We start from the raw sequence: 19205 nt of genomic DNA on the forward strand, positions 1-19205 counted from the left end.
GCACTCTGTGAGCCCGCTCCACCGCAAAGAATTTACTCAGGCCTTTGGGTGCGAGATGATTGACGATGAGGTCCTCCACGATGAGGTCGACATTTAAGTTATCTGAATTCTCAGGGACACCCACAATACGGACGTTGTTCCGCCTAGAACGACTTTCAAAATCTTCCAAACGACGGGAGAAGGAGTCATTAGAGGACCGCAGATCGCGGACCTCCGTTTGGAGATCGGAGACTTCCGTCGTGAGGCTAGATGTCTTCAAGTCCAGGGATTTAACTTTTTCGTTCATTTTAGCTAAATCAGCCCTGATCAAGTTGACATCGATCGCCACTGTGTCCAGTTTTTGCGCCAGGGTTTCATACTGCACACCAATTGAGGTCTGCATACTCGCAATGGCGCCCATAATATCATGCAGAGTCGGGTCGTCGTCCACCGTGGGGTCATCTCTCCTGTCCGCCGGAGGCTTGCCCGTTCCACCGGGGATCCCTTAGGATGGGTGTATCGGTCCATGACATTAGATTGTACGGAGCCCCCACGGTGAACAGTCTTGGTCTTTCGCTTTTCAACCTCGGGCTTGCTGGCCATTTTGGAAGCAGCGCCCCCGAGGGGACCCCGAGATCTGGTGAAAATGGCTACATCAAAATCACCCACAAATGCTCAACCAAAGGACAGTGTGTTCCACATCACACTCCGAGCGGTGATATACAGTCCCAGCCCTGAAGTGGGACCGCGAAGTGGAGCATTCCGTGGGCGGCGGGGTCAAATCCGCTGCGTAGAAGGGTCCGAGCCAAAAGCGAAACTGAAAGCCAAGTCCAGGGTCGAAACTAGGATCAGGGAAGCCCCTGTTGTTCAATTACCGTCCAGGCAGATCATCAACTCGAGCCTGGGGCAGATCCGTGGAGCAGGCCAGGAAAGTTCAGAACGTCATAAAATCTGTTCCCTCGGACCAAATAAATTTTTGAAAGCAACTATCATATCAGTTGGGTTGCATCTTCAATGATCCGTCGTCATAACCAGGATTATAGTCAGCATAAATGCCGGAGGTGGCGAAGGTCTGGGAGCCCTGTGCTCACGCGACCATCCCGGTTACGCGAGAAGCTCCTCCTCCGGTTTCTTTACTTTTAGCACTGACTTCAACACGGAGAGTCAGCGACATTCAGGCGTTCATGATCAAATCTCCGTTTTTGCAATTCACTTCAAATTCAGTGGTGCTACGTACCAATCCTACTTACATGCCGACAGTTCCCTCTGACTTTCATCTTAACGAGCCGTTGATTCTAAAGACATTCTTTCCAAATCCGCAAACAGCGGCAAAAAGGGCCTTACATTCACTAGACATCAGAAGATGTCTCAAGTTCTATCGCCAATGAACTGCTACAATAAGGAAAACAGATCAATTGTTTGTAGCATATGGAAAGCTACGTCAGGGATTCGCTGTATAGCCCGGTGAATGTCCTCAGCGATAAGCCTGTCATCAGCAAGCGGGAAGACCTCTACAGTCCTTGCCAAGGGCACATTCTACAAGAGCGGTCTCCTCCTCTACCGCTCTCTTCGCTGGTGTACCTCTCCATCAGATTTGCAGGTCCAGCAATCATACCTTCACCAAACATTACTGTATGGACACTGCAAGTGATGCAGATACTTCGGTGGGATGAGCAGTTCTTCGCAATCTTTTCAAATAAGGTGAGCCTCTGTTCTCCCTTCTCCTCTATGCTCCTTTTTTAGACGCTTGTTCTTACATGTTATTCTCTTTTACAAAACATGCATGTATACTGTGATACAAGTAGCGTCTAATGAGCATGATGTTCTGTACAGCGATCTACTCTGATTCAAGCATGTGAATCTATAAAAGACACCCCAATACTGGAGAAGAACATGAGTTACTTTCCTGTAATCTGTGGTTCTCCAGTATTGGTGTCCTTCATAGATTCACATGCACCCGCCCACCTCCCCTCAGAGGCTCCTTCAGGTGATTATGTTGGTTTCACTCCTTTGCGAGAAAATCTGAGAGCCTGAGCCTCTGGGGAGAACCTTCTGGTGGGTGCTGTCGCCTGATTGGCTGCAGTTTGGTCTATACAAAATGACTATGATAGTCATGAGTGTGGAAGTTTTTTGCACTGTAGCTTAGGATACTTTACTTTCTGGTTGGTTATTACCAAGGTGTTGGCCTTTTTATAGGCATATTATTGCTTTTTAATGTACCGTGGGACTCCCCCTCCGATGACGGGAAATGATTCAGGCTTGTGAATCTATGAAAGACACCAATACTGGAGAACCACAGATTACAGGTAAGTAACTATTGTTCTTTCTGAATATAAAACTATCCATGGAGGTTTTTTGAATACCCACACATGTAAGGTGCCTTGTAGATTGTGTGTATTCACCACAGTTTGCAGGTGTTCTTACCATGCAACTTCCCAACCATCCCATGGACATATTTACCCATATTAACTTTTACTTAAAATTCCATCATGCAGGTGGATTGAAAAGCAGAAATAACTTCATTTGCTAGAGCAGCATGCTACCATTTCTGGTTCCGTCATCTGGGTCTTATTCCCACACCAAGAGGTTTTTAATTTGGCGTTTTGTTGTTGGCTAAGATAATAGGTCTTTAAAATGTATCACGTGTCTCAATATCTTAAATCTGTTGGTAGAGATAATGGCCAGAATGGGGAGCTTTCATCGCGAGCCAGGACAACCTGCATAACGGGGCTAGAATCAACTCCTGCTTTAATAAAATTGTAGAGGTGTAGCTTTATTAAACATCACATAACTGTGTTCAACCCTTGATAGGGGCAATTGTTCGCGCTTTATTAAATGTCATTAATAAAATAAAATAAATGTGGTTTGGAACGAAGGCTTTAACGATTTGCTGCTTTTCCTTCAAAATTGTTTGAAATATTGTATTGATGACATTCCAATGACCTCATGACTTCTAAGTCATATTTACTATTGCTTGGGTTTTCTAGAATCTTACCTGAAAATATTGCACTGCACTTAATACTGTGTAGCTGCAGCATCACCCCTCGACTGCTTTGAATCGTTCACTGTGGATTTTGCCCTTTTTACCAGTCACATGATCATCATTCCTTGTTCCAAGATAGGTTCATTTATTTCGATTGTAAATGTTTCAGTAATTACATAAAACATATTGACTGTGGTTGTAACATTTCATAAAGTATGATGAAGAGTCAAAAAATACAATTTGTTAACTCTTTTATTCTTTGTTAATCTCTAGTTCAGAAAGTAAAATGTCTGAATTTCTCTAGTGCTGAGATGTTACTTTTGGGTAACTCTGCACCAATCTTAATCTCAGATTATCAGAACAAATATGTAATCTACTCCTTTGTTGTTTGGGTATTACTTCAACTTTGAAAGTGTCTCCGGGTCTGTTTAGGTTTTGCCTGCAAGTGCGCACGTAGTGCGCATGCGCTAAACAACCTCTTGAGTTGTATGTCGGATCGATGACCCGCCTCTGTCTCTCATTGGCTAGCTCCATAAATGGAGGCTAGCCATTGGGAGACAGAGGCTGCCAATCACGCTTTCTCGGGGAAAACGCGATTCGGGGGCGTTTCTCTGGCTTTTTTAAGTCCCGCCCCTTTGTCCCGGGCCGCGCTGTGATTGGCTGGCCGGCCCGGGACCTGACTTGTTTTGTTTGGCACAGATACAGAGACTGCAACGTGAGTGAGCGCCAACTCGGAGTGAGAGACACAGTCGCTGGGGACAGACAGCCTGAAAATAGTATTTCAATAAAATCATTTCATTCTTAAAACATGATTTTCTCAGACACATTGAACAGATGTTCACACTCGAGAAAGTGGGGCCATATCTGACTGACACGATTCACTTTTTAGGACAATAATAACTGAAGGCTGGTTTTTTTTGGGGGGGGGGGGTACATTCCACCAGACGCTCATATACCACTGTTTTTTCTCCTACTTGTAATCCTCTGTGGTTGTGGGTACCTGGGACGCTACCCCAGGACTCGAGAGCCTGCGTCTTAAAGCTTTCAGTTTCTCTTTCAGTTTGCTTGAGCGCACACAACAGGACCGCTTTTCTACAGTTTAGTTTAACCTTTTCACTCAATTTTCGGTCAGAATCTCATTTTCTCATTAAGTGAACCTTAATACCAAAGTGTAAGATTTTATACTAAATAATGTCTTATTGTTTTGACTACAATCGGTAATGGCTGGTCCCCTTTTTCAAGCACGTTTCTTTCCCATTACAACCCACACTCCTTGCCCGGCTGCAGCATTACACCCAGGTCATCACAGGGCTGACCTTGCCCATGGTACGTGAAGAGGGACTCAGTTGGCAAACCAGGGAGCTCCCTCAGACCGCCAATTGGCTCTGAAATGAAAGGCCCCTTCGCCGCACACACGGTGTACACACTGAATCCAGCTGCTGAAACGTTGTTCATCTGTGCGTTCACACTTGTAATCAAAAGCCCCGGCCAACCGCGTAATGGCCCGACCACTCACGTCCGATTCCAGGCCGAATTGTAATGCAACAAACATTGTGGGGGCTGATCGTGTGTCTTGTTCTGCAGAGAGCTTTCTGTTTTCACAAGCTAGAAAGAAACCGGGACAGAAAAAAACTTTAAAGTATGTGCCACCCAGCTGTTCCAAAACTGAGACGCATGGTTTCATTCTTCTTGAACCCGGTTATCATTTGAAAAACAGTAGTTTTCTTGAAAATTCAATATTTGAAAAGGGACGAGTCGCAAAAAACATAGAATTAAAAAGTTAATTTTCGAAATGCATTGCTTTACACATCTGTTTTTCACACGACTTTTAACGTGCATACCCATTGATGCAATTTAGGGTTGCAGGCATGTCTCTGTGTATATAGTTATATATGTGTGTGGACATATATGTTTACATTCATGTTTATTTTCCTGCAAGCGTACTCACACGCTTAGACAACCTTCATAAATGTTAATTTATCTATCATCTACGTCGAGTATGTGAAGCCGTGTCTTGCAGGCAACGTGAACAGTCCTAGCGTGTTTGTAGGCTTTATGGTAACTGATTTGTTATGTGACCTTGAAGTCGTGTGTAATTTATAACGGGCATGATTCTTTTTTTTCTTTTTTTTTGGGTTTGTCTTCAAGAAGACGTTTATCACCTCCACGTGGTCGATGCAAAATCATGGCCTGTTGGCTTTTGAAACTTTTAATCTTGGAGGATTCGCTGGTTATAATTGCGCGGTCCCATGTTTTTTTCAACAAAGGCTCTTCATCCGTGAGAAAATATAATCTAAGGTTTGAAACTCAGGAAAGCATATAGTGTAGCTGTGTTTGATAAGGAAACTACACCATGAGAAGCTGAAAGTGCCTGCTATTTAGAGCAGGCCAAAATATTATTGTGGGACAAATTGTAGATTCACTTTCTGTAGATCTGCGAGCCTCCTGCGCGCGGTCGGACTATCGCGAGCGCTTTGCTGGGTGAAAATCCGCCGGTCCGAATGGACGTCACGTGCGTTATTTAATATACTGCTGTAAATTGCACACACACAAAAACAAGCATTTACAATGCAACGGTTTCGCCTTTGGAAAAGTTTAAGCTATTGGCATTGTAAATGACAATTTGTATTTATGTGTTGGTTTTGAAAACAGATAAATAAATGGCATTGTCATTTACATTGCAAATAGCTCTAACTTTTCCAAAGGCGAAACCGTTGCATTGTAAATGCTTGTTTTTACTTGAAGTTACAAAACTGGTCATCCCGGTCCAGAATAAGTGGGTTCCACTAGCCTTCATGTCTCCAGAAAATGCTAATGATGTTTCTGTGAGTCAGGACACTGTAAGATGTTAGCATTGTTCTTTCTTTGTTTTGTTGGTCTACCTGAATTGTGTGCCATTGTAGTTGCCAGATAAGACTCCTTCCTCCACAAATATTTCTGCTACTATTCATTAACAATACCATAGATAAGATTTCCAGCATGTAAAAGTGGGGATAGTTTTTCGCTTCAATGACTTGTAATATTTCGTTCATATTTGTGGTTCATGGCCATCGTAACTGACATTTGTTCCTGGTTTGTTATTCGTGCCTAACTGTAGAGTTAATTGTCATGTGGTTTTTGCGATATTTCCGATTGTGTGTTTTTGAATACAATATTCGTTCATGCAATGATTTCCAATAGATTCTGTGAAAACATTTTGGTACTGAAATTATTAGATGTCCACTATGCAGATGGTTTGTGAACTGTAATTCTTATTGGTCCCTTATGTACATATATTACCGTACTCCAAAGATTTTACATTTTATAGGTAATAATACATTTCTAATCAGTTGTTTTGCTCATGAGAAAGCAATCAACATTTTTAATTCCAGCTTTGTACTCTAATACAACAGGCATGCCACGGTGCAAGCATAACACCAAGAAAACAACTATTGACCAGCAGTCTGACTGTAGAAGCATATTTGAGTCTAAATATTGTACACAGAGAGCCAGCTTAACAAGAAAAGTCTACTTTACATATTTTTCAAAGGAAACAGCTTTTTGGGGCTTTTTAATGAAAAAAAAAACATTTTCGCCAGTATGCAAAAGAGAAAAACACAGCAAACAACTAAGGTGCAAAAAAGAAACTAGGCACACTGTTTTCCATAATCGATGGATAAAACATGCTTTACCCATTTACTGACAATAATAAATAATTTGCCCGGCTAAATGTGCCACCACAAAGTGCCTACCTTTTAAAATGCCCTTATGAACATGTCTTCATCATAACATGTTCATGATGTGGGGACCAGGGAATAGAAAGGTACACTGAAAATGGAGAAGCATAACCCCAATCCCTCCGTGCATGGCAGGGACCACATGGTTGATAAAGGATTGTTCAGTGGCCTGTCATGTTACCAGAAATCAACATAGCCCACAGTGTATTATCCTCCAAAATTTATGACTGGATCCATCCAGGAAATACCCAAAAACATGCTGTTGTGTGCTGCTCTTCACCCAGGACAAATTCACCAGGACACTTATGAAACTCTGACCTTTTAAATAAGAGTACAAGAGTTCATATAGCCATTGATAATGCCTCCAGGCAGACTATCTCAGAGAGAGAGTAATAGGTTGCTTTATATTTGTGGAAAATGTTTTCTCTTTTGTCTTTCAGGTTCAAATTCGGCCGTGGAATTTAAGTGATAGTGACTTTGTCATGGATGGTTCTCAGCCTCTTGATCCAAGGAAGACTATCTTTGTTGGTGGGGTGCCACGACCTCTACGAGCTGGTAAGTGGAAGCAGACCTTTAAATTCGAGTGCTAAAGACTATCCTGTGTAATGCCCTCATTTGACAACACCCATTAAAAGTCACTACGTAGTTTGTTTTGTAAATTATCAGCTGGTGGTTGCTATATTAAATAAAAAATGGAGCGAAAGAGACGGGGAAACCAGAACTGATAAAAATGAGTATGGCAGCAAAAACTAACACCCACAATACTTTCCTGTCCTTCTCCCTACTTGACTAATGTCTGACCCCATGTGCTGCATTCCACCAAACGTTTGACAGACGCCAGTAAAGCATTACAAAAAGCAAGTGACTACAAGAGTATTTAAGGACTCCGAAGACATAAGCTTTCGAACAATGATAACAAAGGAGGCTGCAATGAGGAGAGGTTGTGTCCAAACTCTGATGGGAGCGGCATTTCTTCCATCGGTGGAACATGTGCAGTGGTAGTGGGGCCCAGAGACATACGGTGCCCACTGAACCCTGATTACTGCTGCATTTCACAGTACAAACAGCTGCCAAGGGTCCATTTCTGTCCTTTCCCTAGAGCACTTGACACCCTAGCTATAACACTTGCTCTCATATAATTCCCCCGTAGATGCCTTCCAGTGATTTCCGCTAGATTAATCTAGTTTGGGCAACAAACCTCTAATCACATTTTATGTGACAAGGATGTTGAAGGTAACCCAAGAGAACACTAATTCTGATCATACATTGTGGGTTTTTATTGTCAAGAACACAGACTTGAAATGGGAGAGCTTAATAAAACCTACCACAACATAAAACCTAACAATAACAGCACAAGGTAACTCTGCTCATAGGTATTTTAGTTGTGACCAGAGATAGTTGAGGATGACTGAGTTAAACAGTAGTTGGTGTAATGTGTTTTCCCCTCAGCTAGGGAGGCACATAAACCCCTTTACTGTCAGCGAAACCCTGAGTTTATGCAGTTGTCAGTGTTTTCACAAGTGACGCACCTGCCATGCCCCAGTGGTCCCGCATCTGGTTCTGGTAATCTCAGTCCTGTGACAAAGTAGTCCATTCGCTCTAGCTGTGCATATGAATAGAAGACTTTCTTCCTTTCCCTTCACTGTTTTCTTTGTAGTGTGCGTGCTATTAACCATGCTACCATTTCGTCATTGCTTGTGTTATCCTTGACAAATGTCTGCTGCTGGGCCGTCCTCATGCCTACCCGCTCTCCAGACTAGTATTGGCATGCAGCAGGTCCTGAGCAGCGAATTCCTACATAACCGCAAGCTATTGGACCCCTAGTAGCATGAGCTATGACCAGGGCAGAAATAATGGCAAATTTAATTTGGTAAGATTTACTCCTGGTCAGGCCTGATTGCCCTGTGCATTTTTCTCCTTCCTATAACTCTTATTCTGACCACGGTACCCCGAAGCACCACGGTAAACACCCATGTATGGAAATAAGATATGAGAGAGACAATGTGTAAGCTCAAGTGTTTACCACTTAGATTTGATCTCCTCTACAGTGCCAAACTAAATTATCATGTCTACAGATTAGTATACATCTAGCCCCACTTCTGAATAACGTAATCAGGTCAGCAACCTTCCACACCTCTTGGAAGAAAGCATGTATCAGACCCATACTAAAGAAACCTTCTCTTGACCGTTCCGAGGTGAAAAACTCCTGACCCATATCCTGCCTTGCATTGGCGGCCAAGATCCTAGAAAAATCTATTAACCAAGATCTAATTGGCTATCTAGAGGCCAATGCCCACCCAACACGGCTTTAGTCAGTTCTAATCATGGCCTCGAAGGAAATACGCAGGCAGCTTGACCGGGAGGAAGAGCCATCCTAATCCTACTTGACCTATCAGCAGCGTTTGATACAGTGAACCATCGTTAATGCAGCTGCTGAAGGCTATAGGAATCAAATTGGCAGCCCTAAACCTTCACACCTCATTCCTTACTGCAAGGGAACAGGGGGTGTGCTGGGAAAATGTTAAATCGGAGAGTTTCTCCCTCCCCTTTGGTGTGACCCAAGGCTCAGCACTGTCACCAACATTATTTCACATCTATGTTACGTCTTTGGCCAAGCTGATAGGGGCTCACAGTTTTTCGTTGGTATCATATGCTGATGACACGCAAATTGTTAACTCCATCTCCTCGAGTGTGGAAACCGAGGCGGGGAGATTTCACAGCTGTGTGAGGCACGTCATGGGTTGGATGCATCAGAACTGTAATTAAATACTGACAAAACGGAGGTCATGGCGTTTGGAAATGGACCGCCACTCTGGAACCAATCCTGGTGGCCGGTGGAAGCAGGTCACTGACCGAATCCAGCGGCAAAAGCAAGGAACTTAGGATTCCTGTTTGATACCCAATTTAACTTTGCAGGACAGATCAATCTTTTGACATCTTTATGCTTTTTTCCATTAAATATTTGGTGCAAAATGTTACCTTTAATTCCACTAGACCTCAGAAAATCTGTTGTAGTTGCCCTAATTCTTTTTTGAATCGTCTACTGTAACACCTTCTTCCTGGGCGTAGACAAATTCCAACTGTTAAAACTCCAATCACTGCAAAATGCAGCAGCAAGAGTACTACTTAATATTCCGAAATACCACCATATCTCTAGCAGCATCAGGGAGCTTCACTGGCTTCCGGTCAAGCAGCGCATTGAGTTCAAGGTGCTATGCCTGGTGCACAAAGCTCTGTATGCTGGAGAGTCGTTGGACCTATAGAGACATTTCCAGTGGCAGTCCCCTCTGCGGAATCTTAGATCTGCCAATAAAGGTCTAGTTCAGGTCCCCAAAAGCTATAATGCTAGATGGGGAGGTAGATGCCTCTCCTATCGAGTGTCGAAGCTCTGGAATCAGTTGCCGGTCAGCATCAGAATTTAACCTACCAAACCTCTGTTTAGGAAGATGCTTTAGACCCGCCTTTTCCGTGAAAGTGAAGCTAGGAGCACTATGTATGCTAGTTTCTTTGGCATGAATACCACTCACAGTATTGTAGCTAAAAATTATGACTCTGCAGTCTCCTAGCCACTATTATTGAGTTTGCACTACTCCACAGTCTGTTGAGGACTCGTGATATTTACTTCCTATTTGGCCAGTTTTTGGTGTGGCTTGACAGCACAGCTGTCGGCTGACCTATTGTTACCAGTTCTTTAAAATACACATAGTGTGGGCTTCACTCTCTCACCTCATCGTGTTGGTTGTTTTATATATCTTTACACCTTCTATAGGCTGATGCATTACAATGCATGTGGGACTATTTTAAATCGGAAAAATGTACTCCTTGACTATACATTCATTTTCTTATCTGATACATGTATTTGAAACAGTTGAAAAAAAATGTTTTTATCCAGACTGCTGTGCAAGATGTTACCACCATTTCTTCTACCCCACTACAGTCATCAGTAGCAACACCACGACTACAGCAGGTTGTACATGCTTTACTTAATAGTAAGGCTCCTGCTAGATGCTACAACCTTTTGATTTTTAAAGCCTTCATTTTTAGGTCAAGCCTGGGCAGCACATGCGCTGTTCTGCGTGGCATGCTGTAATCTAGGCTGTGGCTTGAAGCACCTCTCATCTTTTACATTCGTTCCTGACCCTGCACTTCATCAATGCCTACTTTGGTTTGTCCTGCGTGCTTAAACGGTCCCGCCGTTTGCTGTTTCGGACACTCCCAGCCCCTGCTACATGTGTTTTAGGTCTTAGCCTGCGAAAGACTGCGCACATGCACAGTCGAGCTGGCGAGACTTAATGAGATAGAGGAACTTTCACTAGCGAGGTTAAGCCCCGCCCCTCTTCCCCATAGGCTGGCGTCCTAAACGTTGGCCAGCCATTGGAGAAGAGGTCCTAGTGACGTTCTTCTTTCTCTTTTAGCCCCGTCCTTTTCAGACTGGGCTCCTTGACTTCCTGCTGGCGTAAAAGCTTTCTTATCTTCTTTATGGGGCCAACAGATGGCCCCATAAAGAAGATAACAAAGCTTTTACGCCAGCAGGAAGTCAGGCGCTTGTTCTGAGCGCTTGTTATGCCTGGGGTTGTTTTCTTTCTGATCGCTGCCATTTATTCGCATTTTTGTGTCTGGGACTGATCAATCGCTGCATCCACACAGGGGGAGGCTGTGCGGCCGGGAACCCCCCCTCTCCGTCCCACATGAGGAACAACACCCGGGACCGCTGGATAGCTTGAGGCTGGCGGACTGCCCCGACCCCCTCCCGCAGGTAAGGCCGGGGGAAGAGGCGCCGGGGGCCCTGTCTGTGGTCCGCGGGAGGAGAGCAGCCCGGGTCAGGGGCAGGATACATTGGGCACATGTGGCAGTACGGCATTTTACCATGTTACTATGGTATGTTATGAGTTGTACCTTTAGATGCATTTGTGATGTCAGTCTTTGCATGCTTACTACAAGAATGTTTAATTTTAATACACATTTTAAATCATGGATGTCGTTCGATACCTTTCACATAGCATTAACCCCAATGTGCCGCGTGCACTCGGCAAAATGCTCATGAAAACTTATGACATACCAGCCTGCACGTGCTCTCACCCTCAGCGCACATATCAATGGAGTGCGGCACTACACTCACTTCACAATACTCACGCTGTCAAGTTTGCAGCACACATTATCGCACTCAGTCGCATTGTGCTTGTGCGTTCCTCAGCTTTCCACTCCCTGCCCTCCCCGTCAGGGCCTTGCCCGCCACGCCCCTTCAGCTGATCCAAACCCCAGCCAGGTTTGCCATCTTGTGTCTCTGAGTCCCTTGGTGCACGTGCAAGGTGCATTTCCGTTGTGTGCGTGAACGCAGGGCCCGCCCTGACGCCAGATGCCTGCTCTGATTTTCCGAGTGCTACTTTGCAGGATTATTCGCCATAGACACCCTTCTCTCGGCTCTGTGGGCGCACGACCCTCCTGATCGCAGCACGCCTGGCCAGATTACATATCTTGAGGGTGGGGCTAGTAATATGTCTGGAGCGGAATTTGTGATCCTGTTTATTCCCTGATTTCTATTTTTCCCCAAATATAGCCTTGCATGTTTTTTTCTGGCAGTACTGGCCACCTTCTGCTGTAGTGTAAAGCGGTGGAAGGGTAAAAGAGCGGGGCAGGCTCCCTGTTTTATGTCAGCATCATTGGTGGGGTTAGAGGCACTGTGGGTATCACCCACCGCTGGTCGATGTCCCCCACAAGTGGGAGTGCCCTACGAAACCCAGCGCTGTGCAGTGTTTCTGGGAGGCGGGATTGCCCCTACTGCTCCCATTGATGGCTGCTGTCACTGCTCTGGCTGCTGTCACCGCTCTTCCTGCTGTCACCGCTCTTGCTGCTGGGAGGAGATCTACCTCCCGCAGCTTCTGGATTTTGTGGATTTTGTGAGTGAAGGTATTATTTCTAAAACCCAAGAGCTGTGTTATGCTCCTGGGATAAGGGCCCAGTGCCCATCACCACTACACCAGGAACGGAGGGTGCAGTGCCACAGAGAGGAGGGTTTGCAACACTCACAGTGCCTATAGCTTGCAGTGTCCGCAGGGCTTTAAGTGGGATGAAAAAACTGAGGGCTCTCTCGAATGGGCGTGGCCAATGTAAATGAGGGCGTGGCTTAAAAACACCTAAGCTAAAAATCTGTGCTGAGCATAGTTTGCAGCCCGACTGGTATTTTGCTGTTTCTGTCATTGCATCCAGGAATATGGATACATCAAGTAACATTATAACTACAACAAGCCAGGACTATTGGCTTTGCCAATGATTGTTGCATAAAATAAATAAGCAACAGCTAAGGCTTTGTTGTATGTAATATTGAAAATGCTTCAGTTCTTAAATGGTGAGACTCAAAGAGCTAAAACGAGCCTCTTTGAAGGTACATCAAAGGCTTTAAGCAGTGGTACTGCAGCAGAGTTAAGACATTTTTTTTCATTCTTAGGCTGAGGGTAAAAATGGAGAGCCCTTCCGGGGCTGAGCATCGGCAGGACACGGCCCACTTAAAGCCCTGCGTGTCCAACTGATAAGGGATTGTGCCAAATCCTTCATGCGCTGTATATCGGCCAGGGAACGTGGACTGCTTTTTACAGCACTCTGCGAGGAAGGGTTGCTCCTCACCACACCCAAGCTTTTCAGGCATCCTACAACGAGGAGCTGTTTCTATGACACCCGGAGCTGCCAGTGGCTCTTTGATGAGGGATTACCACTACAACACCCTGAGCCTGAAGTGTCCCTCGGAAGAGGGTTTGCAACCACAACCCCAATAGTGTGAGGTGATACTGAAATTGCTGCTGATTTCTTTGAGTGACCAACACATGTAGAGTGGCGGAAAGAAGGTTGGCTGGGTGTGGGTTATACCAGGCCTATGTCTAGCATCCTCAGTAGATGTCTATCATGCGAGAAGGTGCTGGTTCCTCACAGTGCCTAGAACCAGGCACCACTGCTTGGTCGACCACCAGTGCTTGTGATTTCTTGATTTACTTTATTATAATGTCCTGTTTTGTAAAAGCATAAAACCTGCCTATGGGCACTATAATTGCTTTGTCTTGGTGCACCAGACAAGGTGTGGGTTTAAAAAGAACTATTCAGTCCAAGGGTTAGAGTGTGGACCAGGAAGGACCCTGCAGGTGAAGCATGTTGCCTCTGCTGGCCTGGTCTGTCCTCCTAGTGTCTATTCTGGCAAGTACCAAGTTGTAGAAAGGTAGTGACCTGGGCAGCTGGCCATAACCTTCAGCAATGCCACCCAGTGGAGCTAGGGTTCAGGAGGCCATGGGGTACTAGAAATATTCCAGAGAGAAAATGACTCTCTTTAAAGCATTCCCCTTCCCCTACAACGCTCATCTGGCATGACCTCATGCCGTAATTTCTCCACTAGTGAGAAGTGAGCAGTGTGAGCGCGCGCACATCAAAGCTCAGCTATTGCCATTGTAAATGACAATGCCATTTATTTATCTGTTTTCAAAACCAACACATAAATAAAAAATTTGTCATTTACAGTGCCAATAGCTCTAAGTTTTGCAAAGGCAAGACAGTTGCATTGTAAATGCTTGTTTAAATTGATGTTCCTTCTTGCACTGCTTTTTTTGGGGGATGTATATCAGCATGGCGCCCTCCTCAGTAATGAAGAGCTTCTATTTTCAAAGAAGTACATTTTTATTACAATCAGCGCAACTGCCTTCGCTCTTTATCGCTTCGGTAGCCGCGTTTCATGTAGAACATGTAGCCTTTAAAGATCATCTTTGCGTGACCGGTAGCCAACCTGGCCGGCTTCGCTTCCGAATGAGACGGCAATCGCTTTTGTGTCTGTAAATTCTGCAGAAGTCTTGTGGCTCGTGTTCTATTTTCCATCGGTCTGCAATGAAAGACAAGTGGCTGCACCCCTCCCTTGCTCTGTGGTGTAATTTTCTGTTTCGTGACTGATGCCGTATTTTAGCATCCTGGTGATTGTACCGCGAATGTGAGTACTAAATTCTGTTCTTATTGAGATTGCCAAATTCTCTTCCAGGGGATCCTCATCAATAGTCATAAGCACTGAATATTCCCGCCCATGTGCGGGGACCCCGGAAATTATATAAAATTATAAATGGAAATCACATATATCAAGCTCCACATATATGTATGGACATATATCATTTTTTCTCACACCAATGCAGCCCCAAACTGAGGCTAAACAATGTAATTTCCCATACACATTCTGTATTTGCAAGGATATAAAAAACACATTAGGTTAAATAGTACTTGAACTCTGTGTTTTAATGAGCAAAACACTCATAAATCCTGGAAATTGCTAATAAATAGACATTGTTATCCCATTTGCTGCATTGCAAAGCAATAGCATAGAAAATGAAAGTATTTTCAACAAATACTGGCACCGTTCCTTTAAGGCAGCCATGACTCCTGGCTTCCCATCATGCCTCAGGGGTGACAGTTAGGTCAGTTGTTCTTTCCGGCTCCTTCAGGCAGGAACCTGGTTTTACAGCTCCTACCTTTTTTTACTTTCTGTCAAAAATACTTTGAAATTCTTCAAGTTTTTCACTTTCACTTGACGTCTTTAGGCTTTAGAGTGTTAGTGCTGCCTTTTTTGTTTTTCAAAAAAGGTTTATTTTTGTCAAAATGCCTTCACTATTTGACCCCTGCCGTTCCTGTGGCAAAAGAAGGCCAGGACTGATACACACCCTGTGTATCCTCTGTCTCCCTGAGACACATTCTGCAGACAACTGTCTACACTGTAAGAACTTATCTAGGAGAACCCTCAAAGATAGAGAGAGAATAAGGATTTATGGCCTCTCTGAAAGAGGTAGGTCTCCTAAGAGTCAGCAGAAGAAGAGGACGCGGTCGACGTCGAGAGAAGTTCCGACCTGTTCTCCGTCGGGATCGGCGTCGAAGCTGCCACCGATGACGAAGACTACGTCAAAGACAGCTCATCATCCTTCAAAGGCGAAGGCTTCAGCGTCGAAATCTAAGATACCTCCGTTGATGTCAACTAGGTGGCAGTCAACATCGAGGGACAGGTTTCCGTCGAAGCACAGGGGCTTGACGTCAAGACATGCTCCGTCGACGCCCCATCACCGGCAATTGACGTCGAAGCATCCTCCATCGGCACCTAGTCAACGGCGATCGACGTCGAGGCACACTCCGTCGACGCCCCACCACCGGCGTTCGACGTCGAGGCACTCTCCGTCGACGACTCACCACCGGCGTTCTATATCGAAGCGCCCTCCGTCATCGCCTCATCACCGGCGTTCGACGTCGACGCAAGTAACTCCGTCGGCGTCACAACGGCGTTCAACGTCGAGCCACAGGTCTCCGCAATGGGGAGTTTAACAGTCTTCGGCGTTGAGTCAACAATCTCTATCTTTGGCGTTGAGACCTATGTTGACACAGCACAGATCAACGTCGACACAGAAGACCACAACGTCGAGTTTGCAAACTCCGTCGCCAGGTCACTGGACAGTGTCTCAGCAGAGATCTCCAAGGTCGACGACGGCTGAGGAAGGGGTTCAAAGTCCAAAGAACGTTCTCCGGCTCGCCTGAGCCCTCCTGCTAAAAGAAAGAGGATTTCTTCAGGACAGACATCACAGAGTCGCTCCAGATCTTGCCCCAGATGCACTTCAAGAGAGAACACTCCTCCAGTGAGCCTCTCGTCATCATCCTCAGGTTCTCATACCTCCCACAGTGGTTCTACATCTAAGTCCCCAGATGTGATTATCTATTCCTCTGACAGCGAAGGGTCAAGGCAGTCACCGGCACAATCATTGCATGACCAAAGGAATTCTCCTCCTCCAACACGTTCCCCTGAAAGGAGAGACAGACAGAAGTCGCCTTCCATTAGACTGTCACCTAGATGATACAGGCCACTGCATCACTGGGCTCCCGACAAAGATACGGCAGCCAGGCTGACACAGCAGGCGGATCGAGATCGACCTCCTTCCAGGCCAAGGGAGCGAACGCGCACCCGGTGCGGTCAAGCAAACAGAGACCCAAGTCCAGGAGCAGAAGAAGAGAACACAGATCTCCTACTTCTTCCTAATCTCCTACTCGATCACATAGGGATTATTCGCCAACACTGACCGAAGTCCACCTTTGAGAATCTCTCCAGTGGACGACATCTTTACCTTTCAAGACATTTTAAGTAGAGGAGTGCTTAAGCTGGGAATTCCCATGACAACTCACCAGACCAAGTCTTCGGTGATTTTCGAGACCTTGCATCATAAGACGTCGGCCAAACCTCTGCTACCCTTGGTTCCGGGTATCATAGAGCCTGTTATGGAGGTATTCCTCACGCCAGCGACGATAAAATCCGCTCCAGCGAGGATTCTCAAAAAATATCGGTCGCCAGAGGAGGATCCACTATTGCTCAGAGCTGACCCTCCCCCAGATTCTGTGATCAACGCAGCAACACGAAAGTCTCATGCCGTGGCATCTTCCTCCACTGTCCCTCCAGACAAGGAGAGCAAGACACAAGACTCCTGGGGACGAAGAGTATGCAGCACCTCAGCCTCCTTACTGAAGGTTTCCAATGCTGAGGCGCTATTGGGCCGCTATGATAGATCCCTGTGGGATTCTCTGCAGTGCTTCATTGAAAAACTCCCTCAGGAAGATCGCAGGGATTTCGAAGATATCCTTACGGAGGGCAGCCAAGTCTCCAACCAGATTATTAGTGCTGCAGCAGATGGAGCTACCCTGTCGGCGCATGGATATGCTCACGGGGTATGCGTAAGGAGGTCGTCGTGGTTGCACCTTACCGCCCTGAAGCCAGAAGCTCAGACACGGATCATGAACCTGCCTTTCTCGGGAACATCTTTATTCGGTTCACACACCGATGAGGAAATGCAGCGTATGAAGACGGAATTGGACACGTTAAAAGCCGTGGGGCTTGAAAAGAAAAAATGATTCCGTCAAAGGTACCGCCCCTACAACAAGCGATCATCCCAACAGAGGGTTCAAACCCCTCAGCGGCAGAAGGGTCAAGACCAACAGGGGCAGCAAAAATCCCAGTACAGAGACAGGCGCTCCTCAAGAGGTGGAGGTAATCAGCGACAAGGCAATAACTCCAACAAGGTGCAATCCAAACAATGAGTCTTTTCTTCCCCCAGCGCCGTTGTCCACTCCAGTGGGGGGGAAGCATTGCGTATCATATGGAAGAGTGGCAGGACATTACAAAAGATCGCTGGGTGTTAGCGACGCTTCAGAATGGTTACTTTCTTCGGTTCCAACACCAACCTCCCTCTATCCCTCCACTGCCAACGTCGACTCATCAGTTAAAACTCCTACAAAAAGAAGTAGCCACCCTTCTCACAAAATCAGCTATGGAGAGGGTACCAAGATCTCAAAGAGGGAAAGGAGTTTATTCAAGATAATTTCTGGTCAATAAAAAGGGCCAGAAGGTGGAGTACAGACCCATTCTGGACTTACGGACACTCAAACTTTACGTCAAAAAAGAAAAGTTTTGCATGTTGGCGCGTCATCAAATATATCCACATCTCAGGCAGGGGGATTGGATGTGTTCGCTGGACCTACAAGATACATATTTTCATGTGCCACTAGCTTACAGTCACAGGAAATATCTCCCATTCCGGGTGGGGACCTCTCATTACCAGTTCAAAGTCTTCCCATTCGGGTTGAAGTCCGCTCCCTGAGTGTTCACGAAGTGCATCGCAGTGGTAGCAGGAAAAGTGTTTCCTTCGGAGGAGAGACAGTCTTCCATCACTCAAAAATGCCAACTAGTTCTCCGAAGCAGAGATCTGAAGGATTGACTCCCTGCTAGGGTCGATGGCATTCTGCATTTTTCTGGTCCCCAATGCCAGACTACGGATGCGTCCTCTTCAGCAGGATCTGGAGGACAAGTGGGACCAGCAGTCAGCTCGCTGGGACGACAAAATAACTTTGTCAGGCAAGGCGTGAGCGTCCATAACTTGGTGGATGAAAAGGCGAAATATGCAAGTCGGCATGCTATTCCATCAACCTCCTCCAACCCAGACGCTGATAACGGATGCCTCTCTCCAAGGCTGGGGGGCACACATGGGTCATCTCCAGACGCAAGGACTGTGGTCTCCCAAAGAGCGCTCCTACCACATCAACATGTTGGAGCGGAGGGCAGTCCATCTAGCCCTAAAAGCTTTCCTGCCCTCGATTTAAACATCATCAGTGTTAGTACAAACAGACACCACCATGTACTACCTGAACAAACAGGGAGGAACGCACCTCTCCCTGGAAGCGCAAAATCTGTGACATTGGCTCCTGGCTCAGAATCTGTCAGTCACAGCAGTCCATCTCCCGGGAGAACAGAACGTGAGAGCGGATGCTCTAAGCCGGCATTTCGAAGACAAAGAGGACAGGGCTCTCAACGACGAGGTAGTTGAAAATATCTTCCAGTCATGGGGTCATCCCACAATAGATCTCTTCGCGGACGACGAAAACACCAAATGCCGAGACTTCGCCTCAAGATTCTACCGACCAGGATCGAAAGGGAATGCCCTTTTGATAGACTGGTCAGGGGAATTTGTGTACGCCTTGCCACCCCT

At 45.9% G+C, this 19205-nt stretch overlaps 1 protein-coding gene across 15 annotated transcripts in view; it reads left to right on the forward strand.

The window, feature by feature from the left end:
* CPEB3 (cytoplasmic polyadenylation element binding protein 3) overlaps positions 1–19205 on the forward strand; it is a 1058629-nt gene that overhangs the window by 921546 nt on the left and 117878 nt on the right. For all 15 annotated transcript variants that reach the window (XM_078643412.1, XM_078643411.1, XM_078643415.1 and 12 more), the window contains one exon: positions 7119–7233. In XM_078643412.1, coding sequence (XP_078499538.1) covers positions 7119–7233 — 115 coding nt within the window. The remainder of the gene's footprint in view (positions 1–7118; positions 7234–19205) is intronic.

The sequence above is a fragment of the Lissotriton helveticus genome, chromosome 5_1 (genome assembly GCF_964261635.1).
Source record: "Lissotriton helveticus chromosome 5_1, aLisHel1.1, whole genome shotgun sequence".
NCBI classification, from domain to species: Eukaryota; Metazoa; Chordata; class Amphibia; order Caudata; family Salamandridae; genus Lissotriton; species Lissotriton helveticus.